We start from the raw sequence: 18,986 nt of genomic DNA, 5'->3' as shown, positions 1-18,986 counted from the left end.
AGAAACCCTATCTCAGAAAACAAACTAACAAACAAACAAAAAACAATCCCCCCCCCTCAAAAAAAAAACCAAAATCTTTCTCTTTTTTCTTTGCGACAAGGTCTCACTGTGTAGCCTTGGATGACCTGGAACTTGCTATGGAGACCAGGCTGGCCTAGAAATCACAGAGATCCACCTGTCTCTGCCTCCTGAGTTCTGGGATTAAAGATGTGGACCACCAAGGCTATAATCATAATTTTTTAAAAGAGGGTACCATGTAGGCTTGCTCTCTATGTAGCCAAGGCTAACCTGGAATTCTGAATCTTGTGCCTTTACCTCCTGAGTGCTGCTGATTACAGGTAACACACCACCATACCCAGCTCATCCTGTTTTGTTTTGTTTTTTTTTTTTCTTTTTTTTTTTTTCTTTTTTGGTTTTTCAAGATAGGGTTTCTCTTTGTAACCCTGGCTGTCCTGGATCTCACTCTGAAGACCAGCTGGCCTCAAACTCACAGAGATCCACCTGCCTCTGCCTCCCAAGTCCTGGGATTAAAGGTATTCACCACACCATTCCTGGCCAGTTTATCCTGTTTTAAGTAAATTTACGATTTTGTGTTGGGTCACATTCATAGCTGTTATCGCCAAGGGCAGAAACTTGTGGCCTGCAGGCTGCAGACTGGGTGTGCTTGGCCATCCCTAGGTCTCCCAGCCTGACTCAGAACCCAAGGAGCAGCCTGACCAGGAATTAGGTGCCCCAGGAAGATCTTGCCCCGTGACCGAAATGGAGGGGCAGCATGGGGGAGTCCGAGGCTGAGGGAGATGGGTGGGAGGCATGAACACTCACAGTAAGCCTGGAGTCCGGGTGCCCAGCCGATCCAGTTGGGAACAACTGCTCCAACTCCTTGGCATCCACATGCTTCTCATTTCGGCCTAGCTGGCCCCCCTCTCCTCGGCTCACTCCATTCAGGGCCAGGATGCCAGGGTCCCTCTGGCTCCGGGGACCTTGGGGAGGGGAAAGCTGGTTTTCCACATCCTTGCACAGGAGGACCCTAAGAGATGAGGCGAGTGTTAGGGGAGCAGCATCGAGGGCAGAGGCAGAGGGCTGAGGTGCCAGCTCTGGCTCCTTTCCCCTGCAGGGGCAGTTCCTCCCAGACTCAGGACCCACCTGCCCCTTTGTCCAAACAGGAGGAAGAGGACACAGAAGACGATGCACGTGACTCCGATGTGGATGCCGATAACAATGCCTGTGGTGGATGTATGGTTGGTGACATCTTCCTTCCGGCAGTCACATGGGGGACTCAAGGCTAGAGGGCAGGGCAGGTTGGGGCACAGCTTGCCTGGCCTGAAGCAAGACACCCCAGCCCTCTTCCTCTGCCTGACCCCAGCTCAGGCTTTCAGTTCTTTCTTATAAGTTCCAAGCACCGGCTCTGTGCCAGATACCAAGACTGGTGCTGTTTAGTTTGAGACAGGGTTTCATGTATCCCAGGCTAGCCTCAAACTTGCTATGTAGCTGAGGATGGCCTTGAACTTCTCATCCTTCAGCTTCTACCTCGTGAGTGCTGTGATTATAGATGCTATGCCTGGTTTCTGTGGCATTGGGGGTGGAACCCAGGGCCTTTGTAGACAACTAGGCAAGCACTCAGCTGAGCTGGATTCCTAGCCAGGACAGGTACGTTGTTTTGTTTTTATGGACTGTTTCATCCTTGCCATAGTTTTATAAAGTAGGTATCTTTTTTTCTGTTTTTTTGAGCTGAGGATCGAACCCAGGGCCTTAAGCGCTCTACCACTGAGCTAAATCCCCAACCCTAGAGTAGGTATCGTTAACCCTGTCTCATACTGGGGGAAAACAGAAACAAAAACTTGAGAGAAGTTAAGCCACTTGCCCAAGGTCACACAGCTGAAAAGCTGCTCAGTCAAGCTTCAGGCTTCTGGCTAAGCTGTGTGCGTGGGGGCTACAAACGTTGTTCTCCCTCCTACCTAGTCTTCTTGCCGCCCAATTCCTTCCTCTCGGGCCGGGCTGCAGCCCATGTCCTACCCTCCGCCCTCACCTGTCCTCTCAGAGGCTCCCTTCAAAGACACGAAGCGGACCGTGGCGTTTCCGTCCCCATGCTGGTTGTAGGCGAGGAGTTTCACCTCATACACGGTGCTGGGGTCTGCAGGAAGCAGGGCTACTGAGCACCCTCCCCTTCCCCGCCAGGCAGCTCTGTCCTGGCAGGGAAGGGACGCCACCCCTGGCACCCAGTGGCACCCCTTGCCCAGCCCCCCCTTGCCCTGCAGGTCTCACCAAGCTGGCTGAGGTTGTAAGAGGAGACCGTCCCAGGGAGCAAGATGGGGCCGGTGAAGGAGGCGGCGCTGGCCGGGCGGTAAAACAGCTTGAAGCCCCCATTGTGTTGGGCTAGCCTCGGCCAGGGCTTCCACAGCAGTTGCAGAGAGGAGCCGCCCAGCAACCGCACGGATAACGGAGGGGGCAGGGGGGCTGAGGGCCAAGACGGGAGCAGTCAGTTGGAGCTCTAGCTTTCCACCTGTGACCTAGAACCCAAGAACCTGACAGACCTCTGACCCCAGGCACAGGGCCTTACCCAGACAGCACCTTTCCATGAATTAGCAAAAGCTGCCCTTTCCTCCCAGCACAGCTAGTCCGCACTCAGCCTCCGGGCCAGGCACCTTGTACCCACGCAACCTCAACCTTGTATGTGCTGGCTGGCTCTGCTCTCATAGACTGGACATCCCATCCTCCTTACCTTCACCCAGGGTGCTGGCCAGGGTGGGGACCGAGGCTAGGCTGGCCCCCCTGGGTGTGTAGGCCTTGATGTAGAAGCTGTATGCTGTGGAGGGCTCAAGGTCTCTGACCAGGTGCTGAAAGGTACTCTTGCTAACGGCCTCCTGATACTCCAGCTTTGGTGAGTCTGGGAGGCAAAGGGTAGTGCCAGGGAGTGTTCAGGGGGAGGAGGGGGTCTTGGAGGCTTTGGTGAAATGAGGTGGTCAGGGAGCAGGGTGTGGAAGGGAAGGAAGGTTTTGGGTCAGGATGTGTGTGGTTCAGCGGGGTGGCTAGTGGGAGTGAGGGTGGGTGACAGGGCTGTCCTGACGGCCACTACCCACCGGCAGCCTTCCTGATGTGCAAGACGTAGCCAATGATCTCCTTGGTGTGGGCTAGAGGCTCGCTCCAGGACACTCGAACCTCAGTGGAGGACACGGAGACCGCACGGACATTGCGTGGGGGGCCCGGCAGCCCCTCGGCCCACAGCACGGTCAGCCTGGCACTGGCTTGGGATGAGCCGGCAATGTTCTCGGCCACACACTGGTAGATGGCCTCATCCTCAGGACCAACTCCAGAAATGCTCAGTGTGCTGGAGGAGGAGGGAGGACCTCAGAGGTGGGCCACACCTCCCACCTGAGAGAGGGAGAGACTGAGCCCCTCCTTGTCCTGAGCAAGACTTATCGGCACGAGGGTGGCAGGCCCAAGACTTAAGGCCCAGGTCCCAGACTCCCATCTCAGCACTCTCCCCTGGCTAGAGACACACACTTATATTTGGGTCACTTATTTCAGACCACGGTCTCTTCCCATGATGGCACCCCAACACACACACACACACACACACACACACACACACACACACACACACACACACCTGTTATTGTTCTTGAGCCTGACGTGGCCTCCTGGCCCCAGTACTTGTCCATTCTTCAGCCATGTGACATGAGGGGGTGGCTCACCTTGAGCTTGGCAGGTGAACATGGCTGTGGTACCAGCCGGCCTGGAGATGGACTGAGGATGCTGGACAAACTCTGCCGGGGCTGAGTGGGCACAGGGAAGCATGGAGAGTCATAGGGGTCATGTAGAGAGGAATCAGGGACAGCCACAAATGAGGGGGTGAGGAGGAAGGAGTAATGGGTCAGAGAAGAGTATTCTAGGTAGGCCAGGAGAAGCCCCTCCCTTCTTCCCTCAGCCCAGCATCTAGGAATAGGACTCCATCTTAAGGACTATTTAAAAGACTGACATCTGTATCCGAAAGCAATCAAGCTGAGCTCCCTGCTCAGGAAATTGTTAAATAAATAAATGTGCTAATAGGGCTGGCCGCACCTCCAAGGCTGTAATGACAGGAGACGGATGAGCCCCCCCCTTCACCACCCAATTCCACTTCCCTCCAATGCACGGCCTCAAGCCTCTATTAACACCCAAGAATAAAATACTCCATCACTTTCCTGTGGACGGATTAACGGCACATAGCACGCGAAACAAACGGCATTTAAGTTCCTACTTCCCCATTTCCCATCTCCATTCCCATGCCACAGGAGGAGAGGCGGTCTGGGGAAAGGCCCGGAAATGGAAATTGAGGCTGGCTGTGGGCCCCACATCTTGGGAGCTGCTCCGTGAGAGAGAGGTGACAGGCACACTGGAGCGCACAGCAGGCAGGTGTGAGCGTGGAAGTGCCACATGTGTGAATGAAACGGCTCCACGGGAAGGGCCACGTGTGAGCCAGGGGAAGGACCTGCTGATATCAGAAAGTGGCGGTGCTTTCCAAGCTGGAGGGGTGGCACTCTCATGGGCTGTAAGTCAGAGAACGCCATACCCCTCTGGGGCTAGTACTCGTGTTCTGGGGCAGACCTGTGTCTTTGACCCGGGCAGAGACTTAGGACAGGCTAGGGTGAGGACAGGCAGCTGCAGGAATGCAGGAATAGAAGGTACTGATCTCTGGTATGAACCAGAGATGCTGGGGAGGCGGGGGCGGGGCATGGGAAGGGCTTGGCTGCTCTGTACCTTGTACCACCAGCCGGCCCTGGGCTGTCCTCCTCACCCGGGTGCCAGGCCTGTTGGCCGCACAGACGTAGACACCTGAGTGCTGGACGGTCACATCTGAGATGATGAGGTTCCCCGTGCCCAGCACCTGGATGCCCTCCACCCCAATGGGACGGCCATCTGCAATGGAAGTGAAGGGAGAATGAGCAGTGTCAGGAGTGTGCAAGATGGGAAGGATGAGAATATTCCAGAAGGCTTGCCCCTTTACCAGTCTTTCGGAAAGCCCGGGGCCTATGGCTTTGGCACCATCCCTCTGCACAGCTCCAGAAGTGGCAGAAAAACTCAGCACGCGAGCCCAGCAGAGGGGGGCCAGTGTCCTGATTCTAGCGTGGTGATGGCGAGCTGGTTTCGCACTTGCTTTTTATGTTTTGTTTTTTTTTTTTTGTTTTGTGAGCAGCATCTCACTGCACAGCCTAGGGTGACATCCTCCTGCTTCAGTCCCTAAGTATTTCTAGTCCCTTCTCCTTGAATCCACAGAGAATGTGAATCTGATCGGCAGTTGTGAATTCCATGGCTGTGTCTCCGTCCTACTCCAGGATGCTGAGGCACATGCCCACGAATATAAAGGCTCTAAGAAGTCCCTCAGTAAAGAGCCTTGGTTGGCTTTGTTTCCCACACTTGTTAGGCCCCTGAGCCATTCTTTTGCTCCTGCTAGGCCATACTTTGGGAAATGATGGAGCAGATGGCCCCTGGAGTGCCTAGTGGCTCCTGATGGTAGCCTACCCTTTCCAGCCTCTCCCTGGGACCCAGGCCCTCCCCCCACCCCAGGGATCAGATTAGCAGAGCCAGAACACAAGGAGACAGCTCCCCATTCAGGCCCTGAAGTGGTGAAATCTACTCCATTATCCCACAGGGCCCCTCCTTCCCCCATCACTCAGCTGCTAGTGTGGCGTGGTCTCCTTGTGAATGCGGGCCCACCCCACCCCTGTAGAGGCTCCTTCCCCCAGTGACCTCTCGGCCCATCTGCACCCTTTCACGGCTTTCTTCTGTTGCCTGGGGATTCTGGCTGGGGCGACTTGGGAGCAGGCAATCCCTGAGAGGGGAGAGCAGAGCCAGGGTGGGACGCTGGCTGAGATTTTGAAGGCATAGGATTGCGTAACCGGGGGTGTGTGGCCAGGGCATAGAGGGTGGGGCGGGAGGGACTGGGTGCTGAGGGCTGCAGAGAGCTCTGGGGGCTGGAGAGACACTGAGGGAGAACTGTCTATACTCGGTAACCCAGGGAACTAAGCCAGCCCCGCAGGGAGACAGAGAATGCAGCAGCAGGCTGACCCTCCCGAGAAACTCAGCCCCTCCCCAGGCCACAGGGAGGGGATTGACCCTTGGGGAGGACAAATACACTTTAAAGTCCCCCAGAGCTGGGTGATGAGACCATGAGACCAGCCCTCCCAGGGGGTAGGCTGGCCAAAGAGCTGGGGCTATGGATAAGGCTCACCCAGGCGGCTCCAGGACACAATGGGGCGCGGGTTGCCCGTGGCGACACACTCCAGCACTGCGGTCTGGTGCACCGTCAGGGTGAGGTTCTCAGGCCCCACAAGGATGGTGGGCTCCTTGTAGGCCCCGGAGCCTGAGCCTGAGAGGAGAAGACCACATTCCCTTATTCCAGCTGGAAGCTTTTCCATTTCCTGGCTCCCACTCATGACCCTGGATACACACATACCAGTCCCAAACCAAGTTTTGAGGACAAGGAGATGTTGGGGGAACCTGAGGGTCCCGACAACCATCTTTCCTCTCCCAGCCACACCTCCATCATTGGGGGAGCCCAGGGATCTCTGGGAAGACATGCTTCTCTGGAAGGGAGGCGGGCTAGAGACCAGCCTCAGCTGCCTCTGGCCGGTGCTCACAGGGCTTCCATACACACTCGGTCACACTGGGGAACTGGGTCTGTCTGGGAGTAGACCAACTGGGGTGACTGAAGGAACTGGGCAGGCCGAAGGAGCTCACCTGACACGGTGAGCCTGGCCCCGTGGCTGACCCGCACACTGGCTATGTTTGAGGCCACACAATGGAAGACACCGCTGTCCTCAGGCCGAAGTCCTGTTATCTGCAAGACCCCCTTGGGCAGTAATGTGTACCTGTGAGGGGAGGGCACAGTTGACTACCAGCACGGGTCATTGCAGCCTCAAGTCACGGGACATAAACTGAGATGTGGACACTAACCCAACCATACAGTTGTGATCCCAGACGTTCACTGGGACCCTCCCAGGTGGATATACCCTCCTAATCTTGATAACAACCACACACAATCCTCACACACACTTTCATGAGCCTAGAGTCTGGGCCCAGGAAACCATGTGGACCCCCAATTCTGACTGTAGCTTGCATAAATAGCAGTGTCCCGGGCTGTGGGCACTGGTGGCACACACAAGACCTCCACAGTCATCTTCCAGTCAGTACCTCAGTCAGCCTCTCAGTCCTTCCCATTAGAGGCTCACCTCTCATCGTCCGTGTCAATGGGGACTCTGTTCTTCTCCCACGTGATCAGGGGCTTGGGAAGCCCATGGATCTGGCACTGGAAGCGGGCCACACCCCCCTCCTCACCTATGGTGGCCTGGGGGTGCACATGGAAGTCCGACATGGCTGGGAAAACAGAAGGGGGGGCAGATAAGGTGCACTGTGGAGGTGCAGAGGGAAAGATGAGGGGTCACGCACTGAGGTGCCATCTGTTTAAGGCAGGACAGTAGCTTAAGAGACATTACCAGCCCTCCCCACCATGGGTAGGCAACACTCTGATCCCAGAGATGACATAATCTTTAAGAGACCTGAGGAGGAGATACCGAGACAAGACATTGTCCTACACAAAGTTCACGGCCGAGAACCATACAATCGAGTTACCAAGAAAAGGCAAAATGATAATAATAATAATAGTAATGTTTTGAATATACATTTACAACATTGTGCTGGGCTGTATTTATGGCTTCCCTTGGCTGTAGGGTGGACATGCTTGGCAGACCAATTCCAGAATGACGAAGCTTGAATGGGCGGTGGTGGCGCACGCCTTTAATCCCAGCACTCAGGAGGCAGAAGTAGATCTCTGTGAGTTCAAGGCCAGCCTGGTCTACAGAGCAAGTTCCAGGACAGCCTGTTACATACAGAAACTCTGTCTCAAAAAATCAAAACCAGAGCAGAGTGACGAAGCTCTATTAAGGTATATGCGGGCTGTGGGAGGCTCCCCGGGGAGGAAAGGGTCTCTCAGACCCCACTCACGAAGGCCACCTAGAGAAAGGCACTCCTCCCAAACTGGCTACCCTGTTTTGATCTGCTGTGACCTGAGCAATGTGTGCCACATTCTACACAACTGGAAACCGAGTCCCAGACAGGGAACTGGTTCACCACTGTGGCCTTGCGGGGACATTGCCAGCCTCTTCCTGACCAGGGCCCAGTGGCTTTCTATCTTTTTTTTTTTCCTTCCTTCCTTGTCCTCTCCCCCCTACAGGCAATTCTGCAGTCTCCACCAGAGCCCCAAGAGGGTAGTGTATCCACGCAAGGTGACAGGCCTCTCAGAAGACTGTCAAACCCACCAATCTACATTTCAATGTGTCATAAATATTCAAGGACCCCCTCCCCACCTTTTGGGGATCAGACTCACACTTAAACTCTGATCTACAGAGGGGGCCATGGTGCCCCCTTGTACCCCCAGCTGGTTAAGTGTTCTTCCCACCCTGCTCCCACCCTGGCTCAGGCCCCACACTGAAAACCTGGGGAAAGGCCCCTCCCATACGCGCTCCCAGCTTCAGCACCCGGACCGAGATTTCATTAAAATCCACTTTGCTTCAAGTGCAGGAAGGCGGGACACCATCTGTCCAGGCTACAGCCCCTCCCCTCTGGCACTCCATCAGTTGGGGCAGTGGCTCCCTCCCTCCTAGAATGAGTCCCCCCAACCCCCAGCAGCAGGGACCCCGGAGCTTGTTGCTGGCTGTCCCTGCTCTAGGCTCCCTGGCATGCCGGGACAGCCCTCCTCGTGGTCCCAATGTCCCCGCTCAGGTTCCCTCAACCCACAGTCCTGCCCTGGACTCCATGGCAGCTCAGCAGCTTGAAAGGATGAGGACGAGCCTTTGTGCCTTCCCCTCAGGAGTCTCTGGGGGCTGGCTCCTTTGTGGCCGTTCTCCATCTCATTTGCTTGTGGTTCATTAAATATAAACATGCATAAAAATCCCCTGCCCAGCCTCCTCCTCTCTGCTGGCCTCCTGGGAGTGTGGTGGATGTGTGTGCACAAATCCTTGTACACGTGTTCCGGGCTGGGTGTTTGCTGGGAAGCCTGGCTCTGTCTCCTGTATCTGGCCTAACTGTCCCCATCTGGACAACGGTAGGGGTTTGAATCTGCCAGCTACCACGGCGGGTATGCGTTTCTGGTGTTGTGTAAGGTAATCAATCACGAGTGTCTTCCTGTGGGTAAAGCTCTTGTGGACAGGACTTTGGAGCCTGGGTTTGAGAGGGAAGGGCAAGTGGTCCAGCTGGGGACCCCATCAGGCTTGATGAGAGGATCCCCAGGGAGCAGCCAGAGGTCAGCCTGCCCTGCCTCAGGCCAAAGGCTGTGCTTGGCCAAAGGCCTGTGGGTCAACCCAGGCCTCAGGAGTGGAGGTTGAGAAGTCTCTGGGGCCCTGTCCAGCTCAACCTCCAGGAAGGTAGGGCTGGAGACAGGTCTTGGGGTGGAGGAGAGAGCACTTGGGCTCCAGAGTCTTGCTCCCTCACCCAGACTCTGCCTAAGTAGGAGCTGATGCCCGCTTCTCACTCCAGCTGGAAAGGAGCTGTATCTCCCTAGCCCCCCATCCCCGACCTGGGGCGCGGACTGATGGTTCTGCTGACCGCAGAGGCCTCCTCATTATGGAACCAAGTCTTTTGTGCCTCTAGGCCCCCAGGCTGGACTCCCTGGAGCCCCTAGAACTGGTCTGAGGAGAGACATGGAAGAAGCTGCTGCTTTTCAGGTCTGGGTGCTGGGATGGCGGAGTCTGGCCTTTACGGGGAGCCCTCCCTCAAACCCCAACCTCAGAAGGAAACTACCAGCACAGCGTGGTGGAGTATAAAGATGCTGGAAAGCAGCACTGATGCTGGAAGGGGACGGGCAAGGAGTCAGTCCTCAGACCTGTAGGGTCACTGGACTCCTAAAGGTCCTGGGGGGGTGGCGCCCGGCCCTCACTGTCTTCACTGGAGTGGCCTGGCAGATCCTGTGTGACGTCTTACTGGGTTGCTTTGCTTGTCCAAAAACGCTTGGAAACCATTTTGAAGCGAATCCTTTTGTCTTGTAAAAGGGGCCCTGAAGCCCAGGCCTTCTGCAGGGGTGTGCCTTAGTACCTCAGCCAGCTTCCTTTCTCTCCAAGGCCAGGAAACCCTGCAGCAGACTATATGGTAAACTAGGCTCCTCCTCCTCCTCCTCCTCCTCCTCCTCCTCCTCCTCCTCCTCCTTCTCTTCCTCCTCCTCCTCCTCTTCTTTTTTTTAAAAGATACTATTTAGGCTGGGTGATTGTGGCGCAACCCTTTAATCCCAGCACTCGGGAGGCAGAGGCAGGTGGATCTCTGTGAGTTTGAGGCCAGCCTGGTCTACAGAGGGAGTTCCAAAACAGTCAGGGCTACACAGAGAAACTCTGTCTTGAAAAAATAAACAAACAAAAATATAGGTATCTGTGTGTGCCTGTTGCTCAAATAGACCAAAAGAGGGGGGTCAGATCCCCTGGAACTGGAGTTACAGACAGTTGTGAGCCACCACGTAGATGCTGGGAATTGAACCCGGGTCCTCTGGAAGAACAGCCAGTGTTCTAAACTGGACCATCTCTCCAGCCCCGGCCAGGCTTTTCTTAAAGGCTAGAGGGAAGGTCAAGAGCATAGACAGAGCTAGTTCCTCAGCTTCACCTGGGGAGTCCAGCTGGCCTGTCAGATGTGCGCTTATCACCAAGGCTTCTGCTTCCCTGGCCTCTTCCTGTCCTTCACTGACTCCCTGGTCAGCCTGGGCTCACTGAGTGACCTAGTTTATGCATCATAAACAGTCTTGTGTGTGTGTGTGTGTGTGTGTGTGTGTGTGTGTGTGTGTGCTGTTTGTTTGTTGTGAGATATTTGTACACTTGTTGGTCCTCTGAGGACAGTTTGGGGTCCCTCTCTTCAAGCTGGGTGACAGGAGAGGCGATGAAGTAGGTGGGAGCCCTGCTAGGTGTGAGGGCCAAAGGACGCATCAGGGGAAAGAAGATGGCAGGCACCCTGGCCCTGGCCCTTTGAAAAGGGTCTTCCAGCTCCCTGGGACCCACCATGGGTACAGCAGGTTATGGCAGAGGCCGGAGGGGCTGAAAGTGAGGCCAGCAGTCCTCGGTTGGAAGGGAACGGAAACGACAGGCAATGTTCCTGGACACCCCTATAAATCACCCGAGGGACGGGATCTCCTGAGAACCAGATCTACAGCAGCTCCGGGAGGCAACTTATTGCCTGGTCCAGGGCCTTTGCAGAGGTCAGGCCTGGATTTGATTAGACAGGCTCCAGGGGGACGCAGGGGGCAGTGACAGGTCAAGGCAGAGCATTGGGAAGGAAGCTCAGGTCTCCCACCTTCTGGCTGCAGCCAGATTACTATCTGGTGTGTGATGATAAAAAAGAGCTGTGGACATATTTGGAAAACTTAGACTTTGCCAAAGTTAGTAGCTGGGGAGTGGGGGTCCCTGAGAGCTGAATGCCCCATTCTCATACACTCATTAGAGTCGGGATCACTGTGAAGACTTATCCGAAGATCCTGGAGGCTAAACACACACACACACACACACACACACACACACACACAAAACCACATATATGTATATTCAATCTACAATTTACAACTGATTGGAATTTGAGGACTCACAGCCCACTGCTACAGGACTGACAGTATAGTGGTAAGCTATGAGACACTTGATATGCACCCAGGTAAAACTGAGATATCCTATAAATACAAAATACACACTGGGAGCCAGGCGGTGGTGACGCACACCTTTAATCCCAGCACTCGGGAGGCAGAGCCAGGCGGATCTCTGTGAGTTCGAGGCCAGCCTGGGCTACCAAGTGAGTTCCAGGAAAGGCGCAAAGCTACACAGAGAAACCCTGTCTCGAAAAACCAAAAAAAAAAAAAAAAAAAAAACCACTGGATTAGCAACTTAAAAAAAAAAAAAAAGCAAAAGAGAGCTGGGCGTGGTGACGAACGCCTTTAATCCCAGCAATCAGGAGGCAGAGGCAGGTGGATCTCTGAGTTTGAGGCCAGCCTGGTCTACAGAGGGAGTTCCAGGATAGGCTCCAAAGCTATTATACAGAGAAACCCTGTCTTGAAAACAAAACAAAAACAAAAACAAAACAGAAAATGTAAATTCTGTTCCTTAGACTTATGGGCACTTTTTAAATGCTCCACAGCCATGTTGGCTATTGGCTATTGGCTATGGGGCGGCCCCAATGGAATTTCATTATCACAAAGTTCTATTCCATAAGTTGGCTATTGACTATTGGCTATTGGCTATTGGCTATGGGACAGTCCCAATGGAATTTCGGTCATCAAAGAGGTCTATTCCATAAGTTGGTTATTGACTATGGCGCAGTCCCAATGGAATTTCGGTCATCAAAGAGGTCTATTCCATAAGTTGGCTATTGACTATTGGCTATTGGCTATGGGGCAGCCCCAATGGAATTTCGGTCATCACAAAGTTCTGTCTATAGTGCTCATCTCAAGGCTTCAGAGACCTAACTGCTTCTCTCTTCCTCTTTCTCACTGCTGCCCCTCTTCTCTCCATCTTCATTCCTGTCCTGCCCCTGTCTCTCACAGCTTGCCCTCCTCTTGGCCATATGCACACAGAAACAGGACAAGGTGCACATTTGGGATGTCGACCTGTGAGCCAGGTGGCTTCACATGGCAAGATTCTATCCTGCACCAAGTCAGTAGTAAATATTTGCTAAGAACTCTTTGGAGTAGTGGTACAGACGTCACGGAAGACTCTGGAATCACACAGAATGGAGTTCAAAGTTCAACGCTACAGTTCACCCTAACTTCAGCTCACTATCATGAACTCTGAGAGCTTGGACAAGTGATACCATCTCTCAGAACTTCTCTCTTGCTCGCTTTTTGTTTTTTTGTTTTGTTTTGGGACAGGGCCTCACTATATAGCTCTAGCTGGCTTGGAACTCACTTCCCAGGGGTGGGAAGTACTGGCCTTAAACTCACAGAGATCCACCTGCCTCTGCCTCCCAAGGGCTGGCATGAGAGTTATGTGCCATTCCACCTGGTTCTCAGAACCTCTGTTTTTCCATTTATAAAATGGGTGTGCTCCTCTCAAGGCCTGCTGCTACCCCTGTTGGAGGGGGTCAGGAAAACTAAGCTAAAAGAGCTACACGGTAGTGAAAGAGCAAGGTTGGAGGCTAATGACTCCATCACGGGTCAAGCAGTCTTTCCCTGCAGAGGACAAAGCAGAGGCAGGAGTCTCGAGTCCTCCTCCAGAGATGGGACTGAAGAGAATTTGCAAGAGGACAGTGAATGGGGAGGAGTTCCTGGGGGTGAGGGGCAATGGGGTGTTAACTAGAGTGTGGTCTCTTCTAGCGACTTCTGCTTGGAGGTTTCACGGAGACAAGCTGTCAGTTGGAAGAGGCCGCTGGGTAATCGAGGCCTTGATTTCTCTAGTAAAATGTTTATGAAGCCCATAAACTCATGCCTTTATTGGTCGGGCTCATTCCCCGTGTTGGATGTGGCTCTCTAAGGCGTAGTTAAAACACCTGCTGAACTAGGCACCAATGGCGACTCTGGCCTCCGTCCAGACCCCGTTCAGCAGAACCAGCAGTGAGGCCTAGTGGGATTTGGACTCTGGAGGGCCCACCTCACATGCTCTTTAATCCCAGGGACACACACTTCTGTAAATGCCCCGTTCCAAAAAGCCCAGGGGAAGGAGGGCAGAGATGGTGAGGGATGCTGGGGTCCTGGGGCAGTTGGTGTACTGCTGCCTTTACCCCAGGGGTGGGAAGTACTGGCCTTTAAACACAGTTATCTGGCCACAGGTTTCTGGCTCACTCCTCCTAACACTGTTCACATTTCCCCGTCATGCAGATCCCCCTTAGCCCTTAGCTCTGTTAAGGAACACACCCTGACCAGCTGTGGTCATCAACAACTCAGTAGTCCTGTGGACTTCACGGTGGCTGGAGCGGGGTGTGTGTGTGTGTGTGTGTGTGTGTGTGTGTGTGTGTGTGTGTGTGTTCTGAATCCAAAAGTGCACTAGGAAATGGGAAGCGTTGTGTGATGCTGAAATAGTAGAGGAGGGTAGATGGACCTACAGACAGCATCATAAGACTGTGGTCGGCTCAGAAGCCTGCTGGGCTTTGCGGGCCAGCTTTTGCCAGGTGACCCTGCTGAGAAACCCCTGCATCCCTCAGCCCGCTCCTCCAGCTTCTGACCCCTTCTTGGGCCCCTGAACCCCAGGCTCTCTCTCCCACCCCTTGGCTCCACCACCAGCTCACCAATCTCCCCTACCCTGGCCCCAATTCCAACACAAAAGGCAACTTTGTCTTTCAAGTCCCCAGCCATAAATCCACAGCTCGCCCCTCTGCAGCCGCCTCTGACAAACGGGGGCCTGGAAGGGGGAGTGGTGCGGGATGGTGTGTGGAGGGGGTTGCATTCTCCTTAGGAAAGCCTGTGTTTCCAACTACTGGCCGCTACAAGACGGGGGGAACCTCCAGACTTTGATACCACAGTAGGCCTAAGGCAGGATGGCAGGGGAGCCCAGGGGGCTGGGGCCAAGGAGAATAAAACTCCTCAAAGCCCTGCACTTAATCACCTAGCCTGGAAGTTTGGAGGCCCCAGCTCTTCCCTGGATGGCTCGTCCTCCAGCCTCCCATGGAGGATGTGAAGTATGCCTGGAGAGGGCGTGCTTGCCTATTAAGTATGTGTGCCTAAGGGTGGATGTGACACATGGCGGTGGCCTCTGGAGCCCTGGGAGGTGCTGGGTGGGGGTGAGGGGGGGACAGAGGAAATGTAAGGAAGCCCCCACCCCCACCTCAACTCCAGCTCCTTGAGTCCTTCCACCACGATTTCAAAAGCAGACCCAATTTCAAGTATTTTGTCCTGTTTTCATGCCACGTATCAGGTGAACATATGTCCGGGGTTCGCTTCAGGAAGTACAAGTCACCTGTCCCAGTCACACAACAGAGCCGCTGAGCCCACTCTGAGCATTCATTCAAGACACACACACAGAATAACGGGAGTGCCAACGTCACACTCTCCGGCCTCCCAGGAACAAAGCTGCCCCACCCCTGGGCACTACTCTGTTCCCATTCTGAAAAACGCCTAGTGAAATCACCAGGCTCTTATGTGCTGTCAAAAAAACAGGGCTGTGAAGGCTGGAGAGATGGCCGCTCAGCAGTGGAGGGCATGGGCTGCTCTTCCAGAGAACCCAGTTTTGATGTCCAGCACCCATACTGTGGCTCACAATAGTGTATCACTGCAGGGGATCCAATGCCCTCTTCTGGCCTCTGACAGTACCAGACGCAACCGTAACAGTAACAGCCACATACATAGAACAAAGATTTTAAAACATGGCTCTGAAAACAGGCCCTGGGAGCCGGGCACACACCTTGATTCCCAGCACTTTGGAGGCAGAGGCTGGTGATCTCTGAGTTCAAGGCCAGCCCGGTCTACAAAGTAAGTTCCAGGACAGCCAGGAACTTACAGCTACACAGAGAAACCCTGCCTTGAAAGAAAAACAAACAATAAAAAAAAAAAAAACAGGCCCATATGACTTATGTTAGCATAATAACCATGTGAGGTAGAGATTGATAGCTTTTCTAGGGCTCAGAGAAGTTACGAATTTGATAAAGATCACCCAGATAATCACTGGAATTAAGGCAGGTGTTTGAACTCAAGGTGGGCTGACTCCAAATCCAGAGTTCTTTCCCAGCATCCCAGCTGCCCTCAGTAAGAAAATACACATTCACGTGCTGCTCAATGTACGACTGACATGCCCACAGGGAGACACATGGGTGCCCTACATCTAGACCCTGCCCCCATCACTCCTGACCACTTTTAAGAGATGCCCACACACAGCAAGCTTCACTTTCGTTTAATTGGCCCCGGGCTTGGTGGTTTTATAGAGTGTAACTAATGCAGAAAAGCACCACGATAAGGTGGTGTTATCACCACACTAATGGCCCCTAAATTCTATTAACACAGGTAAATAAATAGCCACGATGCGCTGGTCCCAGCTGGCTCTTTTCTAAGCAAGTCCAACTCTTCCCATTAGAGAATCTGAGGTACAGATCTTTCCAGAGTGGGGAGGCCCAGGATACCCCAGTGGGATTTTTTTCCCTCAGGCTGGGAGGGCAAAGCATGGTGAAATATCAGTGGTTTCTGTGGGGGAGAGAGAGGCCTGACCCAACTCTTCAAATAACTGCTTATTCAGTCTTGGTAAAGTCAAAGTCCTTCTCTGGGCCTAAGTTTTGTTTTGTTTTTCCCTCTGTCCAGCTGGGGAGTTAAGGTTGTTGAGGTACAAAGTGTTACCCAGATGTAACAACCTTCAAGGCACCAAGTGCAGCCCGGGGTGCAGGGAAGGGGGTGGGGGTGGACCTAGGGGGTGAATCTCTGCTTTGGCTTTGAAAATGCCCAGGTCTAGCAGAGCCTCTCTAGGCAGACTGTGTGTCTCTGTTAGTGTCAGGGTCACCAATCTTCCTTATGTAAACCTGCCAGGTCCCACCATATCCTTAACTTCCGTTGTTCTGGTCCGGACACCGGATCTCTCTCACCTCCCGGAAGGACGTCTGGTTAGGGGGCCCAGGCTGGAGCTATTAAGTAAATTGCTTTCACATGACCACCAGGACGACTCAATAAAAACAGACACTTCCCCCGAATTTCCAGAGCCATATATTAGGATTTGTAGGGATTGATGGAGTAGAGGTTAGGTAAGAGAGGCGAGCTGGATCAGGCACGGCTCTGACCAGCCTATGTATCCTCGGACCAAACAAGTCCAACCTTGGTTTTACTTGTCTGTAAAACGGAAGTGGAGGAGGATAGAAAAGGTAATACCTAAAATCCAGACCTAAAGATGGAAAAGAGAATATCTAAGATTCTTTTTTTGTTTGTTTGTTTGTTTTTTTGTTTTTTGAGCTGAGGACCGAACCCAGGGCAAGCGCTCTACCACTGAGCTAAATCCCCACCCCAAAGTTTTAAACTTTTTGTTTGTTTGTTTTTGTTTGTTTGTTTTTTGAGACAGGGTTTCTCTGTGTAGCTTTGGAGCCTGTCCTGGATCTCACACTGTAGCCCAGGCTGGCCTCGAACTCACAGAGATCCGCCTGGCTCTGCCTCCCGAGTGCTGGGATTAAAGGCCTGTGCCACCACCACCCGGCTCTAAGATTCTTAAAACAGGGCCGGGGACATAGCTCCGTTGGTAGAGTGCTCGCCCTGTATGTACAGAGCCCTGAGTCCCATCCCCAGCACCACATACATCTACTCTCAGCACTCAGGAGGAAAAGCGGGAAGATCAGAAGTTCAAGGTCATTCTTTGCAACATATTGAGTTTGAGACCAGCCTAGGCTACATGAGACCTTGGGGTCTTTTGTTGTTGTTGTTGTTGTTTTCTTAAAGACTAGAGAGGTGGCCTAAGTGGTTAAGAGCATCTACTGTTCTTGCAAAGGACCTGAGTGTGTTTCCCGGCTTCCTTGTTGAGAAGCTTACCCTCACATAACACAGCTCAAGGGAGATCTGGCTTCTGACCTCCATGAGCATCTGCATTCATGCACACACATACACACAATTAAAAACTTTAAAAGGATCTAGGACAACACTAGGCAATGTCCCCTCCCCATCCAGCGAAGAGCACTTCTGCATTATATCTCAAAGCACACTGTTGTTTCCTGGAATCTCTGGTGCCTCAACACCAAACCTAACAGATGGAGACCTGTAGGCCCTCCACCCCAATAACCCTAGAACAAGACATATCTATTTTCAGGAGGCAAGAGGTCCATAGCCCCGGGAGGACGATGGAGTTTCTTGGCTAGAGTGGAACAGTGGTTGGAGGTCTCCTAACAACTTAGGAACCATTTACAGTGGGTTTTAAAAGTTTTCCCATGAAGTCACAGGAACCATCAGACCCACTCGGTGGAGAGTCTCTTCTTCCTGTATACTTTATTAGTAGCCTCATCATGTGCCAGGAGGCCAGGTTATAAACAAAGGAGTCACTGACCCACCTCCCTCCCTCCCAAGGCTAACTGATCCCGATTTATTCTCTGTTTTCTTCCCTACACGGCCTTGGTTTAGGATCTCATCACTTGCAACTGCTGCGGTAAAAGCACACCCACCTACACCCTTCTCTCTTTCGGTCTCCTGTCCCTCTTCCCAAATATCCCAAAGCCACGATGTTCTTAAAGCGTGGTTAATGTCTCTCTGGTGCTGTTTATCAGGGGACTCTACTTAGATTGGCATTCATGGTCTTCTTTATTAGGGGCTTTCATCTCTCTATGCTCAAAAGACAGCAATTCTGTAATCACATGATTTTTACTCGGTCATATGAGATAAGTGTCCTCCCCTGAATATATCATGGTTGTTTTGATTTTTTAAAAAGATTTATTAGTTTTTTTTTATATGTATGAGTATTCTTTCTACATGAATAGGTGACCTCAGAGGCCAGAAGAGGGCACCAGATCCACTGGAACTGGAATTAAGGATGGTTATAAGATACAGAGAACCCAACCCAGGTCCTCTGTAAAAACAGCAAGTGCTCTTAAGCACTGAGCCATCTCCCTAGCAACCTGTGCCCCCCACCCCCAGACATGGTCTCACACCTGGCAGTGGTGGCGCACACCTTTAATCCCAGCACTCGGGAGGCAGAGGCAGGTGGATCTCTGTGAGTTCGAGGCCAGCCTGGTCTACAGAGTGAGATCCAGGACAGGTACCAAAACTACACAGAGAAACCATGTCTGGAAAAAACAAACAAACATACATACAAACAAAAAAGACATGGTCTCTCTAAGTAGACATATGTTTGAGGCTGGCCTCAAACTCAGAGATCCATCTGCCTGCCTCTGCCTCCTGAGTGCTGGAATTAAAGGTATAGACCCGGGCACCAGGCTATACCATGGAAGTTTATGCTCACTTTTTTTTCTTTCTTTCTGCTTTTCTCTTCATTTGGCCTGGAACTATTTTGTACTTTCCCTTGCAAACCCTTCCATCTTCCACGTCTCCCAAAAGAAACAGCATTGCCTACAGCTCCCACCCAGCCCTTATCAAACTGTATCAGTCAAGTGCC

The 18,986-nt window shown here is 52.9% G+C and overlaps 1 protein-coding gene across 3 annotated transcripts in view; it reads right to left on the bottom strand.

Annotated features, from left to right (window-relative positions):
* The window catches only part of Igdcc3 (immunoglobulin superfamily DCC subclass member 3), a 42,987-nt gene that overhangs the window by 2,095 nt on the left and 21,906 nt on the right, over positions 1 to 18,986 (bottom strand). The window contains exons 3-14 of one of the 3 annotated variants that reach the window (XM_059266980.1): positions 7,209 to 7,353; positions 6,718 to 6,848; positions 6,209 to 6,346; positions 4,738 to 4,896; positions 3,608 to 3,773; positions 3,078 to 3,325; positions 2,720 to 2,884; positions 2,263 to 2,454; positions 2,027 to 2,131; positions 1,144 to 1,282; positions 823 to 1,027; positions 133 to 135 (exon numbers count right to left, since the gene is read on the bottom strand). In XM_059266980.1, the coding sequence (XP_059122963.1) occupies positions 133 to 135; positions 823 to 1,027; positions 1,144 to 1,282; positions 2,027 to 2,131; positions 2,263 to 2,454; positions 2,720 to 2,884; positions 3,078 to 3,325; positions 3,608 to 3,773; positions 4,738 to 4,896; positions 6,209 to 6,346; positions 6,718 to 6,848; positions 7,209 to 7,353 (1,796 nt within the window). The remainder of the gene's footprint in view (positions 1 to 132; positions 136 to 822; positions 1,028 to 1,143; positions 1,283 to 2,026; positions 2,132 to 2,262; positions 2,455 to 2,719; positions 2,885 to 3,077; positions 3,326 to 3,607; positions 3,774 to 4,737; positions 4,897 to 6,208; positions 6,347 to 6,717; positions 6,849 to 7,208; positions 7,354 to 18,986) is intronic. The other 2 variants (XM_059266979.1, XM_059266981.1) reach the window with 2 other exon arrangements.

This window comes from Peromyscus eremicus, chromosome 7, assembly GCF_949786415.1.
Source record: "Peromyscus eremicus chromosome 7, PerEre_H2_v1, whole genome shotgun sequence".
NCBI classification, from domain to species: Eukaryota; Metazoa; Chordata; class Mammalia; order Rodentia; family Cricetidae; genus Peromyscus; species Peromyscus eremicus.
The sequence above is the reverse complement of the archived record's forward strand: the minus strand, read 5'-3'. Positions and strand labels throughout refer to the sequence as shown.